Here is a 20,600-nt window from a genome sequence, read left to right on the forward strand (position 1 = left end):
GAAGTGCTAGAGATATAAATAAGAATGCTTAGAAATTCAGATTTTATAAAGTCCTACATTGAAATCCTAGCCAGAGTTATAGGAAGTGATTTTCTCCAGATACTTCAGACATTAAAGAAATTTTGAGGTGGTCAAGATGGGATCTTGAGCAATAACCCCAGCTTAGCTGGCATTTAGCTCAAGATGCCATCTCGACCACCATCAGGAGAAACATTGGGGGTCCCCTTTGGGTGGGGAAAGGGAGGAGTGGATGAGGCCAGGCAAAGCAGCACCAGGATAGAGGGAGAGGAGGGACAGGAGAGTGAGATGGACTCCTGCCATTCCGCCACAACCCCTACCAAGTGCAGGGCATATCTCCTCCTCTGGAAACCCTCCAACAGGACCTTGGGTGCCAATTCGGAGCAAGTGTGCACCCTTTTCCCTGACTCCCTGAGCCACATCATGACGTGGTAAAGTGGATCAGCCAGCACACTCCATACCTTCAGTATAAGTGGTGCATGGAGGCCACATATATCACTCCAGAGAATTGCCCCTCATCAGCACTGGAATGCTAAACCTGCAGGTATCTGTTTTAGCATCTCCAGACATATTTGTAATGGTAATTAGCATTTAACCCTAAGTGGTGTGCTAAAACCACACTTATTAAGCACAGCATCCACTTAGCACTTATTTTCAAACTTTCATCAAAATAACACACATGCTGTCTTAGTTTTGACCATGTTTCAATTAAACTGCTGCTGTGAACTCACGTCGCTGGAAGCATCATGAGATACACAGGTAAGGAGCAATTCACTTAAGATATTGGTAAAATGGTCATACTCTGGGTTTGACCTTACCAACTCTGATAGCATCCATCACACTCAACAGAAAGCCAAGACAAGAACTGGCCTCAGAGCCCACGGACCAGAGAAGGGAAACTCCTCCTGCTAATTATCCAATGATCTCTAATGGAAAGTCCCCAGAAATCTTGAAATTTAAGCAGTTTGTTGCTCACTGGGAGTTTAAAAGCAGTTATAATGACTGAAGATTTGCCAATTTAGATCATTTCCTCATAACCAGGAGTCCAGACCATCCAACTGCAACCCTTCAAGAAATTAGAAAGAACTTACACTTATATAGAGCCTTTCATAACCTCAGGATGTCCTAAAGCACTTTATAGCCAATTAAGTATTTTTGATGTACAGCCACTGTTGTGATGTAGGAAATGCAGCAACCAATCCGCACACAGCAAAGTGCCATGACAAGCAATGTGATAATGGCCAGATAATCTATCTTGGTGATTCTGGCCAAGGGACAAATATTTGCCAGGAAACCAGGGCTGACTCCTTTGCTTTTCTTCAAAACAGTGTCACAGGATCTTTAGCTAGTGCCACTATGACACTGGCAGAGCAGGATCACCCGTGAGGGTAGACGGGGCCTCGGTTTAACATCTCATCCAAAGGACAGCAGCTGGCCCTCAGTACTGTACTGGTCTCTGGAATGGGACTTAAACTCACAACCTTCAGACTCAGAGGGAGAAGTGCCACCAACAGAGACATGGCTGACATCAGTGTAAGCTTGTAATAGTATGTTATGTGAGATCTTAAGATGCGGCAAACCATACTTGTCAAAAACTGAACCGTTGCTTGAAGGCATTTGATCAAATTAATCACTACTACTAACATGCATCATATTCCTTTCCCTTTCGCTCAGTTAATTAAACAGATTTCCTACTGTGTTATTGATGGTAAGTCATGCATTAACCCAAAATAGCAGGCACTAACAGGACAAGCACTAATCTGCTTCAAGCTGTGTTTAATCTGGGCTAGCTTCTGAAATGAGTTAGCCTCGTGTGTATACCCTTGCAAACTTAACTGAGCAGCTGCACATAGATTCCAGCTACTCCATCTTTTGGGTGAACTGTTAAACTGGTGCCCCGGCCTGCCAATGGAACTACTTCGAAGAAGACCAGAGGAGTCCTCTCCAGTCTCCTGACCAACATTTGTCCCGCAACCAAGGTTAAAGCACATTATCTGTTGTTTGTGGGAGCTTGCTGTGCACAAATTTGTTTCTGTGTTTCCTGCATTGCTCTTCAAAAGTACTTCATTGGTTCTAAAGCACTTTGGGACGACCAGGGGTCATGAAAGGTGCTGTGTAAATTCAAGTCTTTCTTTCTAGGGCTAAACCTACATTGAACTGCAGAAGAATGGAAGCCTTGCTTCCACACATCTTCCTCCTTCATAGAAAGCTAGCCCCACTATGACACTGGCAGAGCAGGATCACCATACTCCCACCAGCATCCAGCACTACAAAGGAGACATGCCCTCTGATTTTTTCCAAGGTTCCAAGAATGGGCAGCAGAAGCAACAAAAGAAAAGCACTCTCCTCCTTCCCACTGGGCTTGTGATTTAATCCAATCACCTCAAAAAAAATGTGCATTTATATAGTGCATTTCATGACCACAGGATGTGTCAAAGCGTTTTACAGCTAACGAAGTACTTTTTGAAGTGTAGTCACTGTTGTAATGTAGGGAATTAAGACTTGCATTTATATAGGTGTCTTTCACAATCTAAGGATGTCCCAAAGCATATTACAACCAATGAAGTATTCTCCACACAGCCAGTTCGCACAAATTAGCGTCAAGGCCTGCAGCATAACTTCTGCCTGATTTCCCCCATAGAAAAGAACTATTAAAGTCACCTCCAGAGTATAAATATTATTATTTTACTGAACTTAACCAAACTGATGAAAAAAGTGTAAAACAGGAGCTGGTCATGGCATCAACAATGGAGAGAAACTGTGTTAACGTTTCAGATCCAGGCAAGAGAAACTGGGCAAGAGAATCAGAATGACCAGATCATTTGTTTTAATGATGTTGGTTGACCGCCAAAGGTTGGTTGGCCAGCAGAACAAACATTTCTGCTCTGCTTCGAGTAGTGCCATTGGATCTTTTACATACACCTGAGAAAGCAGACAGAGCATCAATCAATTAATGCCTCATTCAAAAGACTATTCAAAAGCCTGACCATACAGCACACCCCCAGTACTGCACTGGAATGCCAGGCTAGATTTTATGATCATCTCTCAAGCTCCGGGATTGCACTGGTAAATGAGAGGAATCGCAGTAATACTTGTCGGTTGCTGCTATTCTCTTTAGAGCTATTAATTGCAATGCCAATTATTAAATGACTGATGAAGCTGCGGACAGAAGACAGATTGGTCATAACGAGGTTATAATCCAGCTTTCACGTCTAAGTGATAATCATTGGGCATTAGTTCCAGATAATGATGATTGCGCCCCATAGTGAACAGATGTCCATGCTAACAGGAGCTTCAAACTTCCCAGCAAACCTCGAAGCAACAAAGCTACTTTTTCTGCATTTTCATTAAATTTAGCATCAAGGCCTTGGCCTGCAGCATGACACATTGCAAGATTTTCCCTGTGGAAAAGAGCTATTAAAGTCACCTCCACAGTATAAGTATTATTATTTTACTGAACTTAACCAAAACAATATTAAAAAGTGTAAAATCGGAGCCGGTCAAAGCAGCAACTGTGGAGAGAGAAACTGGATTAACGTTTCAGATCCGGACGGGAGAAACTGTGTTAACGTTTCAGATCCGGACGGGAGAGAAACTGCGATAACGTTTCAGATCCGGACGGGAGAGAAACTGCGTTAACGTTTCAGATCCGGAAGGGAGAGAAACTGCGTTAACGTTTCAGATCTGGACGGGAGAAACTGCGTTAATGTTTCAGATCCGGACGGGCGAGAAACTGCGTTAACATTTCAGATCCGGATGGGAGAGAATCTGCGTTAACGTTTCAGATCCGGACGGGAGAGAAACTGCGTTAACGTTTCAGATCCGGACGGGAGAAACTGCGTTAACGTTTCAGATCCGGACGGGAGAAACTGAGTTAACGTTTCAGATCTGGACGGGAGAGAAACTGCGTTACCGGACGAGAGAGAAACTGCGTTAACGTTTCAGATCCGGACGGGAGAAACTGCGTTAACGTTTCAGATCTGGACGGGTGAAACTGCGTTAACGTTTCAGGTCCGGAAGGGTGAAACTGCGTTAACGTTTCAGATCCGGACGAGAGAGAAACTGCGTTAACGTTTCAGATCCGGACGGGAGAAACTGCGTTAACGTTTCAGATCCGGACGGGACAAACTGCGTTAACGTTTCAGATCTGGACGGGAGAAACTGCGTTAACGTTTCAGATCCGAACGGGAGAGAAACTGCGATAACGTTTCAGATCCGGGCGAGAGAGAAACTGCGTTAACATTTCAAATCCGGACGGGAGAAACTGCGTTAACGTTTCAGATCCGGACAAGGGAGAAACTGTGTTAACATTTCAGATCCGGACGGGAGAGAAACTGCGTTAACGTTTCAGATCCGGACGAGAGAAACTGCGTTAACGTTTCAGATCCGGACGGGAGAGAAACTGTGTTAACATTTCAGATCCGGACGGGAGAGAAACTGTGTTAACGTTTCAGATCCGGACGGGTAAAACTGCGTTAACGTTTCAGATCCGGACGGGAGAGAAACTGTGTTAACGTTTATGATCCAGACGGGAGAAACTGCGTTAACGTTTCAGATCCGGACGGGAGAGAAACTGCGTTAACGTTTCAGATCCAGACGGGAGAAACTGTGTTAACGTTTCAGATCCGGACGGGAGAGAAACTGTGTTAACGTTTCAGATCTGGACGGGAGAAACTGCGTTAATGTTTCAGATCCGGACGGGCGAGAAACTGCGTTAACATTTCAGATCCGGATGGGAGAGAATCTGCGTTAACGTTTCAGATCCGAACGGGAGAGAAACTGCGTTAACGTTTCAGATCCGGACGAGAGAAACTGCGATAACGTTTCAGATCCGGACGGGAGAGAAACTGTGTTAACGTTTATGATCCAGACGGGAGAAACTGCGTTAACGTTTCAGATCCGGACGGGAGAGAAACTGCGTTAACGTTTCAGATCCGGACGAGAGAAACTGCGTTAACGTTTCAGATCCGGATGGGAGAAACTGCGATAACGTTTCAGATCCGGACGGGAGAGAAACTGTGTTAACATTTCAGATCCGGACGGGAGAGAAACTGTGTTAACGTTTATGATCCAGACGGGAGAAACTGCGTTAACGTTTCAGATCCGGACGGGAGAGAAACTGCGTTAACGTTTCAGATCCGGACGAGAGAAACTGCGTTAACGTTTCAGATCCGGATGGGAGAAACTGTGTTAACGTTTCAGATCCGGACGGGAGAGAAACTGTGTTAACGTTTCAGATCTGGACGGGAGAAACTGCGTTAATGTTTCAGATCCGGACGGGCGAGAAACTGCGTTAACATTTCAGATCCGGATGGGAGAGAATCTGCGTTAACGTTTCAGATCCGGACGGGCAAGAAACTGCATTAACATTTCAGATCCGGATGGGAGAGACACTGCATTAACATTTCAGATCCGGACGGGAGAGAAACGGTGTTAACGTTTTAGATCCGGATGGGAGAAACTGTGTTAACGTTTCAGATCCGGACGGGAGAAACTGCATTAACGTTTCAGATCCGGACAAGAGAGAAACTGCGTTAATGTTTCAGATCCGGACGGGCAAGAAACTGCGTTAACATTTCAGATCCGGACGGGAGAGAAACGGTGTTAACGTTTTAGATCCGGACGGGAGAGAAACGTGTTAACGTTTATGATCCGGACAGGAGAAACTGCGTTAACGTTTCAGATCCGGACGGGAGAAACTGCGTTAACGTTTCAGATCCGGACGGGAGAGAAACTGTGTTAACGTTTCAGATCCGGACGGGAGAGAAACTGCGTTAATGTTACAGATCCGGACGGGAGAAACTGCGTTAATGTTACAGATCCGGACGGGAGAGAAACTGCGTTAATGTTTCCGATCCGGATGGGAGAGAAACTGCGTTAACGTTTCAGATCCGGATGGGAGAGAATCTGTGTTAACGTTTCAGATCCGGATGGGAGAGAAACTGTGTTAACGTTTCAGATCCGGACGGGAGAGAAACTGTGTTAACGTTTCAGATCCGGATGGGAGAGAAACTGTGTTAACGTTTCCGATCCAGATGGCAGAAACTGCGTAAACGTTTCAGATCCAGACGGGAGAGAAACCGCGTTAACATTTCAGATCTGGGCAGGAGAAACAGAATTTTCAGGTCTATGACATTCCAAGGTCACAGACCTGAAGTGTTAACTCTATTTCTCTCGTTACCGATGCTGCCTGGCTTGCTGAGTATTTCCAGCATTTTCTGTTCCTATTTCAGATTTCCAGCATTCATAATATTTTCCTTTGGAAATATGGAAACAGTTGGACACAAGCGAGATATCTTCACGATAGGTAAGGTGAACTCAAACCAGCATTTTAGAAATGCTTCCCCCAAGAGAACTGCGGAGTAAAACAGCTGAAGTAAACACAACATTTTAGGAATGCACTAAGATAAAAGCAAAAAACTGCGGATGCTGCAAATCCAAAACAAAAAGAAAAATAAAAATACTTGGAAAAACTCAGTAGATCTGACAGCATCTGCGGAGAGAAACACAGTTAACGTTTCGAGTCCGTATGACTCTGCTCTGTTGAAGAGTCATATGGACTCGAAACGTTAACTGTGTTCCTCTCCGCAGATGCTGTCAGACCTGCTGAGTTTTTCCAGGAATTTTTATTTTTGTTTTTATTTTAGGAATGCAGATGCGTTCACATGTCATAGCGATCTGCAAAAGGCAGGAGGGTTTCTGTACCTTTCCTGCATTCTGTTTATACGACATGGCACTGACACGGACAATTCATAATTTACTACTGCTGACCCCTTCCAGAATACAATTGTTTTCCTCTAATCAAAACAGTAGGAATTCCACAGTTTAGGGCCTAAACAAGTGAAGGCACAGCCACCAATGGTGGAGCACTGGAAATGTGTAAGTAGTCAGAATGAGAGGAGTACAGAGATCTTGAAGGGTTGTCGGAGGTTACAGAAGTAGGGAGGCACAAGGCTCTCCCTCAACAACTCAGGTTGAAGATTTAAACCCTGATCCCTTTTAAAGGTGGCCAGGTTTCAAAGATGGCAGATAGAAGGTGTCTGTGGGTGGAAAGCTAAATGGGCAGAGTTTGGGCTCCCTTAATTGTCATGTTAATTTTCAAGTAGAGTAAGGATATGTCCAGTTCAGCAAGCAGAAAGGAGGGCTCACTGCAATGGCAGGAATTCAAGAGGACACGAGGAGATGGTTAGGACTTAATAATAAGCAATCACACTTTAACAAGGTGCAAACAGCTGCTTGAACTGCCGACTACACTCAGTGCTCCTAATATGGTTTAAGAGGCACCTTTGTAATTGATTGTCCATGTTACTGGCAATTGGTTGGTGTTGTGGTTAAACTAAGATTAGAGAGTATGTGAAGTCAGGTGATAAGTTGTAGAATGGATAGCTAGATGACTTGTAAACAGAGACCAGAGGTTAAATATAAATAGTCAGACTCACTGAAGTGGTGTTCCGCGGGTTTGGTGCTGGGACCACTTGTTCACGATTTACATGAACAATTTGGACTTGGGAATTTTAAGCCCAATTTCCAAATTTGCATTTGAGACAAAATTGGGTTATAGTCAATACTGAAAATACTGCGACAAATTACAAAAATGAATTAATAAACTGGCAGAATGGGCAGGTCATTGGCAAATATAGATAAATTTAAGGTGGTATATTTTAGTAGGAGGAAGATGGAGGTCACATATTCTTTGGGAAATAAAAATCTGAGCAGGGTAGAGAAGCAAAGGGATCGAGGAGTTATAGAATCACAATTCATTAGAAGTAGCAACACAGGTTAATAATTCCATAGAAAGAAACCCCAAAAGACTGAGGTTCACTTCAGAGAAACAGAATAGCAGAAAAAGGATGTTAAACTTACAAAGAACCATGATTTGATCATACTTGTAATACTGTGCACAATTCTGGTCTCCATATCACTCGAAGGGTATAGAGGCATTGGAGAAGATACAGGAAATATTTACCTGGATGATACCAGAACTCAGGGGGTACAACTATCCAGAAAGATTGAAAAGGCTGGGATTCTTCTCTAGAAAGGAAGGTTGAGGAGTAACATCAGACAGTTCTTGAAACTTATGAAAGGGTTTGATAGGCTAGATCTACAGAAAATATTTCTGCTTGTGGAAGAATCCAAAACTGGGGATCATAGTTTTGGGGTATTAAATCCAATGAAGAATCAATGAAGGAGGAGGTCAGCACATCAGTGCAAAAGACAAGGATGAAGCATTTGCAACCATCTTCAGCCAGAAGTGCCGAATGGATGATCCATCACGGCCTGCCCTTGAGGTCCCCAGCATCTCAGATGCCAGTCTTCAGCCAATTCGATTCACTCCACATGATATCAAGAAACGGCTGAAGGCACTGGCTACTACAAAGGCTATAGGTCCTGACAATATTGACAGCATTGGTGGGTAGAATAAAGGAAAACCCAAAGGGTTTTTTAAATATATAAAGAGCAAGAGAATAATTGGAAAAGAGTAGGGCCAATTGATGACCATTGAGGTAATCTGTGTGTGAACCCGGAAGATGTGGGTACAGTCCTCAATGAATAGTTTGCGTCGGTCTTCACAATGGAAAAGGACGACGCAGGTATAGACATCAAGGTGGAGGACTTGGAATATTACAGGAAATTAACATAGGAGGTACTGGCAGGTTTAGCGGCCTTAAAAGTGGATAAATCCACGGGCCTGGATGAGATGTATCCCATCCCTTGAGGGAGGCAAGGGAAGAGCTATCAGGGGCCCTGGCAGTAATTTTCAAATCCTCTCTGGCCACAGGTGAGGTGCCAGAGGACTTGTGGCACTGCTAACATTGTACCATTATTAAAAAAGTGAGGAAGGGATAGACCAGGAAATTACAGGCCAGTCTAACCTCTGACGGGAAGTTACTAGAAAGAATTCTGAGGGACAGAATATATCTGCACTTGGTGAGACACGGATTAATCAGGGATAGTCAACATGGATTTGTTAAGGGAAGGTTGTGTTTGACAAATTTGATTGCATTTTTTGAGTAGGTAACCAGGAGCGTTGATGAGGGTAATGCATTTGATGTGGCCTACGTGAACTTTATCAGGGCTTTTGATAAGGTCCCTCATGGTAGACTGATCAAGAAAGTAAGAGCCCATGGGATCCAAGGCAAAGTGGCACATTGGATCCAAAAGTGGCTGAGAGGCAGGAAGCAGAGGTCTATGGTAGAGGGATGTTTCTGCGACTGGATGCCTGTGTCCAGTGGGGTTCCGCAGGGCTGGGGCCCTTGCTGTTTGTGGTGTACATAAATGTTCTGGACTTAAATGTAGGGGGTATGATCAAGAAGTTCACAGATGACACGAAAATTGGTAGGGTGGTAAATAGTGAGGAGGATAGCTGTAAACTGCAGGAGGATATCAATGGACTGGTCAGGTGGGCAGAGCAGTGGCAAATGGAATTCAACCTGGAAAAGTGTGAGGTAATACACTTGGGGAGGGATAACAAGGGAAGGGGTTACACTATGAATGGTAGGACCCTGGAAAGTACTGAGGATCAGAGGGACCTTGGTGTGCATATCCAAAATACCTGAAGGTAGCAGAGCAGGTAGATAAGGTGGTTAAGAAGGCATATGGGATACTTGCCTTTATTAGTTGAGGCGTAGAATACAAGAGCAAGGAGGTTATGCTGGAACTGTATAAAACGCTGGTTAGGCCACTACTGGAATACTGTCTGCAGTTCTGGTCACCACATTATAGGAAGGGTGCAGAGGAGATTTACCAGGATGCTACCTGGGCTGGACGGTCTGAGCTATGAGGAAAGTTGGATAGGCTGGGGTTGATTTCCTTGGAGCAGCGAAGGCCGGGAGGGGACCTGATAGAGGTGTATAAGATTATGAGGGGCATAGATAGTGTTGATAGGAAGGCATTTTTTCCATTAGTAGAGAGGTCAATAACCAGGGAGCGTAAATTTATGGTAAGAGGTAGAAAGCTAAGAGGGGAGTTGAGGAGAAATCTTTTCACCCGGAGGGTGGTGGGGGTCGGGAACTCACTGCCTGAAAGGGTGTTTGAGCCAGAAACACTCGACATTTAATAATATTTAGATATTTACTTGCATTGCCATAACCTCCAGGGCTATGGGCCACGCACTGGAAAATGAGAACAATGTAGTAAGATCTTTGTTGACCGGCGTGGACACGATGGGCCATATGGCCTCCTTCTGTGATGTAAACATCTATGAGTCTTTGAGTCTAAACGGCTGAACACACTGCATAGACCAAAGGCTATTGGTCTAACAACACCTGTAGTAGTAATGAAGACATGTGCTCCAGGACTGGCCATGCCTTTGAGCGAAGCTGCTCCAGTATGGCTACAATACTGGCATCAACCTGACAATGTGGAAAATTGCCCAATTATGTCCTGTCCACAAAAAGCAGGACAATTTCAGTCTGGTAAATTAAACTTGATCAGCCTACATTCAATCAGTAAACTAAGAGAAGCTGTGATTGGCAGTGCTCTCAAGCATTGCTTACTCAGCAAAAACCTGCTCACTGATGTACAGTTTGGATTCTGCTAGGGCAACTCACCTCCAGACTATATTACAGCCTTGGCCCAAACATGGACAAAAGAAGTGTTTTCAAGGGCTGAGGTGAGAGTGACTGCCCTTGACATCAAGGCAGCATTTGACAGAGTGTGGCATCAAGGAGCCCTAGCAAAACTGGAGTCAATGGGAATCAAGGGGAAAACTCTCCCCTGGTTGGAGTCATACCTAGCACAAAGAAAGATGGTTGTGGTTGTTGGAAGTCAATCATCTCAGTTCCAGGACATTAGTGCAGGAGTTCCTCAGGGTAGTGTCCTAGGCTCAACCATCTTCAGTTGCTTCATCAATGACCTTCCTTCCATCAGAAGGTCAGAAGTGGGGATGTTCGCTGATGATTGCACAATGTTCACCACCATTCGTGACTCCTCAGATACTGAAGCAGTCAAATGCAGCAAGACCTGGACAATATCCAGGCTTGGGCTGATAAGTGGCAAGTAACATTTACGTCACACAAGTGCCAGACAATGACCATCTCCAACTAGAGAAAATCTAACTATCTCCCCATGCCATTCAATGGCATTACCATCGCTGAATCCCCCACTATCAACATCCTGGGAGTTACCATTGACTAGAAACTGAACCTGACCAGCCACATAAATACTGTGGTAACAAGAGGTCAAAGGCTGGGAATTCTGCAGAGATTAACTCACCACCTTGACCCCCCAAAGCCTGTCCACCATCTACAAGGCACAGGTCAGGAGTGTGATGGAATACTCTCCACTTACCTGGATGAATGCAGCTCCAACAGCACTGAAGAAGCTTGACATCATCCAGGACAAAGCAGCCCACTTGACTGGTACCCCTCCACTACCTTCAACATTCACTCCCTCCACCACCGACGCACACTGGCTGCAGTGTGTACCATCTACAAGATGTACTCACTTACTCACCAAGGCTTCTTCAGCTGCACCTTCCAAACCCATGATGTCTATCATCTAGAAGGACAAGAGCAGCAGATGCATGGGAACACCACTGCCTACAGGTTCCGCTCCAAGTCACACAGCAACCTGACTTGGAACTAGATCACTGTTCCTTCACTGTCACTGGGTCAAAAGCCTGGAACTTCCTTCGTAACAGCACGGTGGGTGTACCTACACCACATGAACTGTTGCAGTTCAAGAAGGCAGCTCACCACCACCTTCTCAAGGGTAATTAGGGATGGGCAATACTGGCCTAGTCAGCGCCACCCACATCCTGTGAAAGAATAAAATAAAATTATATTTGATCACAAATTTCCATTATTAATTCTAATCCTGTTTCTCCAAGGGCTTTTAGATGTTCTGTTGTTACTTCATCTATGCCTGGAGCTTTTCCTGTACTCATCGATTTCAGAGCATTCTTTATCTCCCATCGTTCACCTCTATAACTTGAGGACTCTCTAGATTTGGTTCATCGTAAAATTCACTCATATATTCTGTTCATCTTTTTGCCGCTGCATCCCTTTCAAACATCATTTACCAGCTTTGTCTTTTATGTACCCACTATCTGTTATTAACCCTTTCTTTCTATCTGTCAAAGATTTGACCTTCTGGTGCATAACTCTGATTTTGTGAATTCTTTCCAGCTCCAGTACTTCATCACACATCTCATTGTACCATTTTGCTTTAGCCTTTCTACATTCATTCTTTATTTTCTTTTCAATAACATCAGAGTATAATATGGGAATATTTTGTATGCTTCAGCTGCTTCATCAATGACCTTCCTTCCATCATAAGGTCAGAAGTGGGGATGTTTGCTGATGATTGCACAATGTTCAGCACCATTTGTAACTCCCCAGATACTGAGGCAGCTGTAGGCAGTAATCAGCAGGAGGTTTCCTTCATGTTTGACCTGATGCCAGTTGATGTTGGGAACTCCCAGGGCAACTCCCTCCCGACTGTATACCACTGTGCTGCCACCTCTGCTGGGTCTGTCCTGCCAGTGGGACAGGACATACCCAGGGATGGTGATGGTGGTGTTTGGGATATTGTCTGTCTGTAAGGTATGATTCGATGAGTATGACTGTGTCAGGCTGTTGGTTGACTAGTCTGTGAGACAGCGCTCCCAATTTTGGCACTAGCCCCCAGATGTTAGTAAGGAGGACTTTGCAGAGTCAAAAGGCCTGGGTGTGCTGTTGTCATTTCCAGTGTGTAGATCGATGCCGGGTAATCCGTCCAGTTTCATTCCTTTTAGTAGACTTTGTAGTGGTTTGATACAATTGAGTGGTTTGCTAGGCCATTTCAGAGGGCAGTTAAGAGTCAACCACATTGATGTGGGTCTGAAGTCACCTGTAGGCCGGACCATGTAAGGATGGCAGATTTCCCTCCCAAAAACTGCAATAAGCCTGCTTTATTCTTATACTCCAATCCCTTCATAGTAAAGGCTGCCATTTGTATCCAAGGGCACCCAAGTTCCCCTGGATACCAACATTTCCCAGTCTCTTGCAATTTAAAAAAAGATTGGGTTTCCTTTTTTCCCCAAAGTGGATAACTCCACTACTCCAAGATCATAATTTGTCTGCCATGTTCTTGCCCGCTCACTCAACCTGCATATATCGTTTTGCAGCTTCAATGCATTCACCTCATTTCCCACCCAATTTTATATCATCAGCAAACTTGGATACATTATACACAATTCCCTTTATCCAAGTCAGTGACTAGATTGTAAAAGGCGGAGATCCAAGTTCAGTTTCTTGCAGTACCCCACGAGTTGCAGCCTGAAACTCAAAAATGACCTGTTTATTCCTACTCTCTGGTTTCTGTCCATTAACCAATCCTCAATCCATGCTAGTATATCACCTCCAATCCCTGAGCCTAATAATAACCTCTTGTGTAACACCTTATCGAATGCTTTTTGAAAATCCAAATACACACTACATCAACTTTCTACCCCTTATTTACCCTGCTGGATACAAACTCAAAAACTCTAGACAGATTTGTCATATACAATTTCACTTCCATAACTCTGCCCAACCATTTTCCGATTGTCTAAGTGCCCAATTTCCACAGCCCTAATGATGGAATCTAGCACTTGCCCTACTACTGATGTCAGATTGACAGACTTATAGTTCCACGTTTTCTTTCTCCCTTTTTTCTTGAATGATAGGATTATGATTGTCACCCTCCAATTCATTGGAACTGTTCTATAATCTAGGGAATTCTGGAAGATCAGAACCAAAGCATTCACTCTCTGTTGCAATCTCTTTTAAACTCCAGTGGATTCGTCAGCCTTGAGTCTCATTAATTTCCCCAATACTATTTCTTTATGTTCCTCATTCTCGCCAGACCCTTGGTTTCCCACTGTTTTCAGAGTATCATCTGTGTTTTCTACCACAAAGTCAGATACAAAGAGCTTATTTAATATCACTATCATTTCTTTATTCCCTACTATATTTTCTTCTGTCTCTACTTCTGATAGACCCACATTTACTTTTACTAATCTCTTTCTTTTTACATAATTACGGAAGGTTTTACATCTCTTGCTAGTTTATTTTAATACTCTCTTTATCAACTTCTTGGTGAATTTTTTGCTGAATTCTAATACTCTCCCAATCCAGCTAGATCAGTACATGAAGGAGAGAGCTGACAATGTTGATAGGGTTAAATGAAGTGAGGTGAGAGGTGGTTTGTGTGGAACATCACCGCCAGCATAGCCAGTTGACCAAGTGGCCAATTTTTGTGGCATTGCGAAGGATGGGTCTGGCCATGTTGCTGCGGAATGCTCCAGCCTGCTGGACCATGCCATACATAAGACATAAGCTTGACATAAGACATAGGAGCAGAAATTAGGCCAATCGGCACATCGAGTCTGCTCCGCCATTCAATCATGGCTGATAAGTTTCTCAACCCCATTCTCCCGCGTTCTCCCCATAACCTTTGATTCCCTTACCAATCAAGAACCTACCTATCTTGGTCTTAAATACACTCAATGACCTGGCCTCCACAGCCTTCTGTGGCAATGAATTCCATAGATTCACCACTCTCTGGCTAAAGAAATTTCTCCTCATCTCTGTTCTAAAAGGTCTTCCCTTAACTCTGAGGCTGTGCCCTCGGGTCCTAGTTTCTCCTACTAATGGAAACATCTTCCCCACGTCCACTCTATCCAGGCCTTTCAGTATTCTGTAAGTTTCAATCAGATTCCTCCCTCATCCTTCTAAACTCCATCGAGTATAGACCCAGAGTCCTCAAACGTTCCTCATATGTTAAGCCTTTCATTCCTGGGATCATTCTCATGAACCTCCTCTGGATCCTCTCCAGGGCCAGCACATCCTTCCTGAGATACGGGGCCCAAAATTGCTCACAATATTCTAAATGTGGTCTGATCAGAGCCTTATAAAGCCTCAGCAGCACATCCCTGCTTTTATATTCTAGTCCTCTCGAAATAAATGCCAACATTGCATTTGCCTTCCTAACTACTGACTCAACCTGCAAGTTAACCTTAAGAGAATCCTGGACTAGGACTCCCAAGTCCCTTTGCACTCCAGATTTCTGAATTCTCTCCCCATTTAGAAAATAGTCCATGCCTCTATTCTTCCTAGCAAACCTCATACTTACCCATGTTGTATTCCATCTGCCACTTCTTTACCCATTCTCCTAACCTGTCTAAATCCTTCTGCAGCCTCCCTGCCTCCTCAATACTACCTGTCCCTCCACCTATCTTTGTATCATCTGCACACTTAGCCAGGATGCCCTCAGTTCCTTCATCTAGATCATTAATGTATAAAGTGAAAAGTTGTGGTCCCAACACTGACCCTTGCGGAACTCCACTAGTCACCGGTCGCCATCCTGAGAAGGACCCCCTTATCCCCACTCTCTGCCTCCTGCCAGACAGCCAATCTTCTATCCATGCTAGTACCTTGCCTCTAACACCATGGGCTCTTATCTTACTGAGCAGCCTCCTGTGCGGCACCTTGTCAAAGGCCTTCTGGAAGTCCAAGTAGATAACAACCATTGGCTCTCCTTTGTCTAACCTACTCGTTACCTCCTCAAAGAATTCTAACAGATTTGTCAGGCAAGACCTCCCCTTGATGAAACCATGCTGACTTTGCCCGATTTTACTATGCACTTCCAAGTATTTTGAAATCTCATCCTTAATAATGGACTCTAAAATCTTACCAGCGACTGAGGTCAAGCTAATCGGCCTGTAATTTCCCGTCTTTTGCCTCACTCCCTTCTTAAACGGGGGGTTACATTAGCGATTTTCCAGTCCTCTGGGACCCTCCCTGACTCCAGTGATTCCTGAAAGATCACCACTAACATCTCCAATATCTCTTCAGCCATCTCCTTCAGAACTCTGGGGTGTAATCCATCTGGTCCAGGTGATTTATCCACCTTCAGACCTTTCAGTTTTCCTAGCACCTTCTCCTTGGTAATGGACACCATACTCACCTCTGCCCCCCGACTCTCTTGAACTTTAGGGATGTCACTCGTGTCTTCCACTGTGAAGACTGACGCAAAGTACCTATTCAGTTCCTCCGCCATTTCTTTGTTCCCCACTACTACTTCTCCAGCGTCATTTTCCAGCGGCCCAATGTCCACTTTTGCCTCTCTTTTACCCTTTATATATCTAAAAAAACTCTTGCAATCTTTTTTTATATTACTGGCTAGTTTACCCTCATATTTAATCTTCTCCCTCCTTATTTCTTTTTTAGTTGTCCTCTGTTGGTCTTTGTAGGCTTCCCAATCCCCTGGTTTCCCACTGCTCTTCATCACCTTTGACCACAAGTCCATCAGACTGTGGTTCACACATAACCTCCTCAAAACCCTGCAGAGAAAAGGAGAGGGTGGATCCTGTCAGATGGTTCCCTGAGCAGACTGTCAAAGGCATTTGGCAGAATGCCTCATTGCCAGAACTTTCAAACAAGCATCAAGACGTAGCTCAGCTCGTAGTGAGAAAGGCCCTCCCTGTCAGATCCAGAGTCTCAGCCACCAAACCATGGCTAAATCACTGATGTACTTGCTGGAAAATGTGCCATTCAAAATTTGAACTGTAAAAATATGCAGCGTCTCAGCCACCCTGCACGCTGCGCTTGAGACTGTGGTGGTGAAGGGACTGTCGTCCACCTCCTTGTGGAATGTATCTTTCCAAAGAAGGTCTGGAAAGAGATGCAGTAATTTTTGTCACAGTTCATCCCGGGCAGCTCCATACTCTGCTCCATGGGCTGATCTCAGGGGCGAACACCGAGATAAACATCAGCTGCTGCTGGATGACCATCAACTCAGTGAAAGACACACTTTGGTCTGTCTGAAACTTGCTGCAGGCAAAGAGTTGTACACAACCTAGTATTGCAGACTGTCACATTCCAAGGTCCAGGACTACGTGCTGAGGGAATGCGTTAAAGCTTGGGACAGCTGCCACAAAGGCATAATGAGGAAAGGTCACTGTCTAAGGTCCACCTGCCATAGCACACCGAGTGGCTGGAAACTCTTGGGCAATATCTTTGTCTTGGAATGCACATCGTACGTATCACATGCATTGCATTGAGGCAGCTCAGAATGCCACATGCGGTATGAAAGAACTTAAAATGGATTGCACTTCCGGTAACGTCCAAATTGAAATGCTGTGGAATGTAATTTTTCAAAGCTCTATCACTATATAGTATATTTGATATGTAATGAACACTTTAAAAATTGACTGTAATTGTAAATGTAGTGAAGAACATATAGTATTGGAAAAAACTGATTATTTTTGCTCTTTATGTAATTTGAACAGTCATGTAATGTACTTCTACGAATTTCATGAATAAAGCATATTTTTGAGAAAGAAATGTCTGTGCTGTATATTCTACCTAATTTGCTAGATATAGCCAGGAGGTAGACCAGTGTAAATATTGGGAACAGAATAAATTTTAGACACGTCATTAGGCATTTAAAATTTAAGACTCCGGGCATATCAAACTGCTAAAGGATTGGTTAGGTCATCTGGAATACATTTTTGTGCAACATTCTTGCAAATATCTGGGACATTATATGTGATTCATCTGAACAGTACATGCTGCCAGACAGTCTCAGAGATCTTCACATTATACAGAAATAACAACTTGCGTATCAAGCAGACCAAAGCTATAAACACAAAATATTGAAAGCTCTCTAAAACTTACTGAACTGGGTCTTCCGCCAATAATGTTAAATCCAAGCGTGTCATTTTCTCGATGTAAAACTATGGTTAGCGGTTTTGTTTCTCCGCCCTATTAAAAGGGAAAAAAAAGTGAGGAAATTTGAACGTTCCTAAAGACACTGAAGCTGTACATATCTAAACTACATTAAAGCATAATAATAACAGTGCAAAGTGCAGTTAAGGGGCCCAATCGGTCTGTCTGTCTGACTCATCCCTGCACAGATGCCTGTGGAATGACTAAAAAGTTTTGCCCTCATTACCCTACACAAAAGATCAGTGGTAGCACTGTCACCTCCAAGTCAGCAAGTTTATAGGTTCAAGTCCCACCCCAGAGATTTGAACACAAAATCCAAGCTGACACTGCAGATCAATACTGAAAGAGTGCTGCACTACCAGAAGTGCTGTCTTTTGGATAAGGTGTTAAACCAACAGCACGGTTACTCTGTCAGGTGGAATAAAGGATCCTATGACACTATTTTGAAGCGTAGGGAAGTTTACCGGTGGGCTAGTCTATACCCAGCATCACTGAAACAGATGATCCAGTAATTTATTTAATTACCTTGCTATGCGGGGATTGGCTGCTGAGTTTCCCAAATTACAACAAAACTGCTTCATTGGCTGTAAAGTGCTTAGCAATATCCTGAGGTCACGAAAGTCACTATATAAATGCAAGTCTTTCCTTTCTTTGTGTACTGAAAACTTTCACAACATTCCAAACTTGTCATTTATCACTTTGCACCTATGCCCAACAACAGCAGTTAAACTTAAAATAATTATTGCAACCATTTTGATAACAAGCTATGAAGATCAGTACAGATTACTATTGTTTGCACTTGGATACTGAACTCAAACACGATCTGAGCTCAGTGTAATTTTGGCTTCCCAAAAGTTTTCATTCACTTCTGTCTCAAGTCTACAGCATGCTGGACACAAGATCATCAGTTTAACCTCAGTTCAGGCAAAACTGGAAGACTTCGAATCACATCACTGAAGCCAGACCCAGCATCCACAGCCTTTGGGGAAGTGAGTTCCTGATCTCCAGGAGGAGATGGTGGAATAATGGTAATTAACTAATAATCCAGAGGCCCAGGCGAATACTCTGGGCAAATGGGCTCAAATTCCATCACAGCAGTTGGTGGAATGTAAAATAAATGAATAAATTCAATAACAAATCACTTCTAAAGTGATTTGCAAAAGGAGCAAGTGTGACGTGAGGAAGGAACTTTTTCACACAACGAGTGGTTCGGGTCTGGAATGCACTGCCTGGAAATGTGGTGGAGGCAGGTTCAATCGAGGCATTCAAGAGGACATTAGATGATTATTTTAATAGAAACAACGTGCAAGGGTAGGGGGAAAAGGCAAAGCAACGGCACTAGGTCATAATGCTCATTTGGAGAGCCGGTGCAGACGTGATGGGCCGAATGGCCTCCTTCTGTGCCGTTAAGATTCGGTGATCCTGTGAAAGCTGGGATATAAAGCTAGTCTCAGTAATAGTACTGTTATACCATAAAACTATCACAGATCACTGTAAAAACCTGTCTGGGCTCACTGATGTCCTTCAGGGAATGAAATCTGCCATCCTTACCTGGTCTGAAAACATCCCAACCAAATTTGTAGTTTTATAAAATACACAATTACACACTCAGCTCAAACAAACAATAATTCAAACACTGCAAACGCCATCCCAGGGCAGAACTCACAGCAGTAAATGAAAGGTTTGGCAACAACACAATAGATTGTTGAAGGGGTCACCTTGTAATCCCCGATTCCAAATCTTAAATCACTGCAGGGTTCCTGCGAGCAGCTGCATTTAGAGTTCGAGTTAAACACGAGGACACCCATTTCCCTCACACATTGCAGAGCAGCCCTGCCTGAGTGAAGAGGAATTTCAAAGATCGAGTGATTGGATTACACGATATCTTGAACACGTCAACCAATTTGGCTTTGTACTTTTTTAAAAAATTCTCTCAGTGTGCTCCAATCAACTTTATGTCTTTGAATTAGTACAAAAGTTAAGCACAAAATTGGAGACAGATGTTTTTGACGCTTACAAGGTTAATCAACTTTTTTTTTAAACTGCAATTAGTGTTTTTGAATGGGCCCCCAGCATTGCTTTTGTTTCCATTTTGAACCAAAGCAAGTAATTGTGTGAACTAAAGTCCACATTAAATAAGCTTTTCCTTCCATTCTAGTGTCAACAGAAGAATAAAAAACGAATATGAAAATCCTAAAGCTGCTTCAGTTTTAAAAACAAATCCCAGACGTGTATAATCTCCCTCTCCCTCCTTCATGCTCATTGGAATTCCAGCAATTAATTCATTCCTATCATTTTTTTTCCCATTGTATTCGCATTCATACTAGCGTTCACTGCATTTTCACTGGCATCTGATAACTCCTGCTTGAAACAGCACATCCGTGACTGAACCAGGTTATCGACTGCAAATGATAACTAGAGAAGCAGCAGTGAAATTAACATGCAAAAATAAAGAGATAGTTCAACTCCACACTCTCCCTCCCAATCCCCCCTCCCATCCCTCCCACAGCCTTCCACTCCAACTTCCCACTCACTCCCCCTCCCTCTGGCTCCCGACACTCCCCGCACCCTCCCACCCACCTCCCCTTCTCTCACCCAACCCCTCTCCCTTCCACTCCCCTCCCAATCCCTCTCAGCCCCTCTACCTTCCACTCCCCCTCACTCTCCCTTCCACTGCCCCCTCCCCCTTCTCTGAATGCCCCTGCCCCTCTCCCTCCCACCCGATCCCCTCTCCCCGACATGCCCCTCTTCCTCATGTTCCCTGTTCCTCCCACTCCCTCCCTCCAATTTCCCCTCTCCCTCCAACTCCCCCTCCTCTCCTCCGATTCCCACTTCCCCCTATCCAATTTCCCCCTCCCCTTCACCACCTCCGATTCCCTCGCACCCTCA

At 44.0% G+C, this 20,600-nt stretch overlaps 1 protein-coding gene across 1 annotated transcript in view; it reads right to left on the reverse strand.

The window, feature by feature from the left end:
• pdzrn4 (PDZ domain containing ring finger 4) overlaps positions 1-20,600 on the reverse strand; it is a 462,929-nt gene that overhangs the window by 440,396 nt on the left and 1,933 nt on the right. Inside the window, exon 2 of the mRNA XM_078568472.1 lies at positions 17,661-17,747. Within this exon, the coding sequence (XP_078424598.1) occupies positions 17,661-17,747 (87 nt within the window). The remainder of the gene's footprint in view (positions 1-17,660; positions 17,748-20,600) is intronic.

The sequence above is a fragment of the Cetorhinus maximus genome, chromosome 22 (assembly GCF_964194155.1).
Source record: "Cetorhinus maximus chromosome 22, sCetMax3.hap1.1, whole genome shotgun sequence".
NCBI classification, from domain to species: Eukaryota; Metazoa; Chordata; class Chondrichthyes; order Lamniformes; family Cetorhinidae; genus Cetorhinus; species Cetorhinus maximus.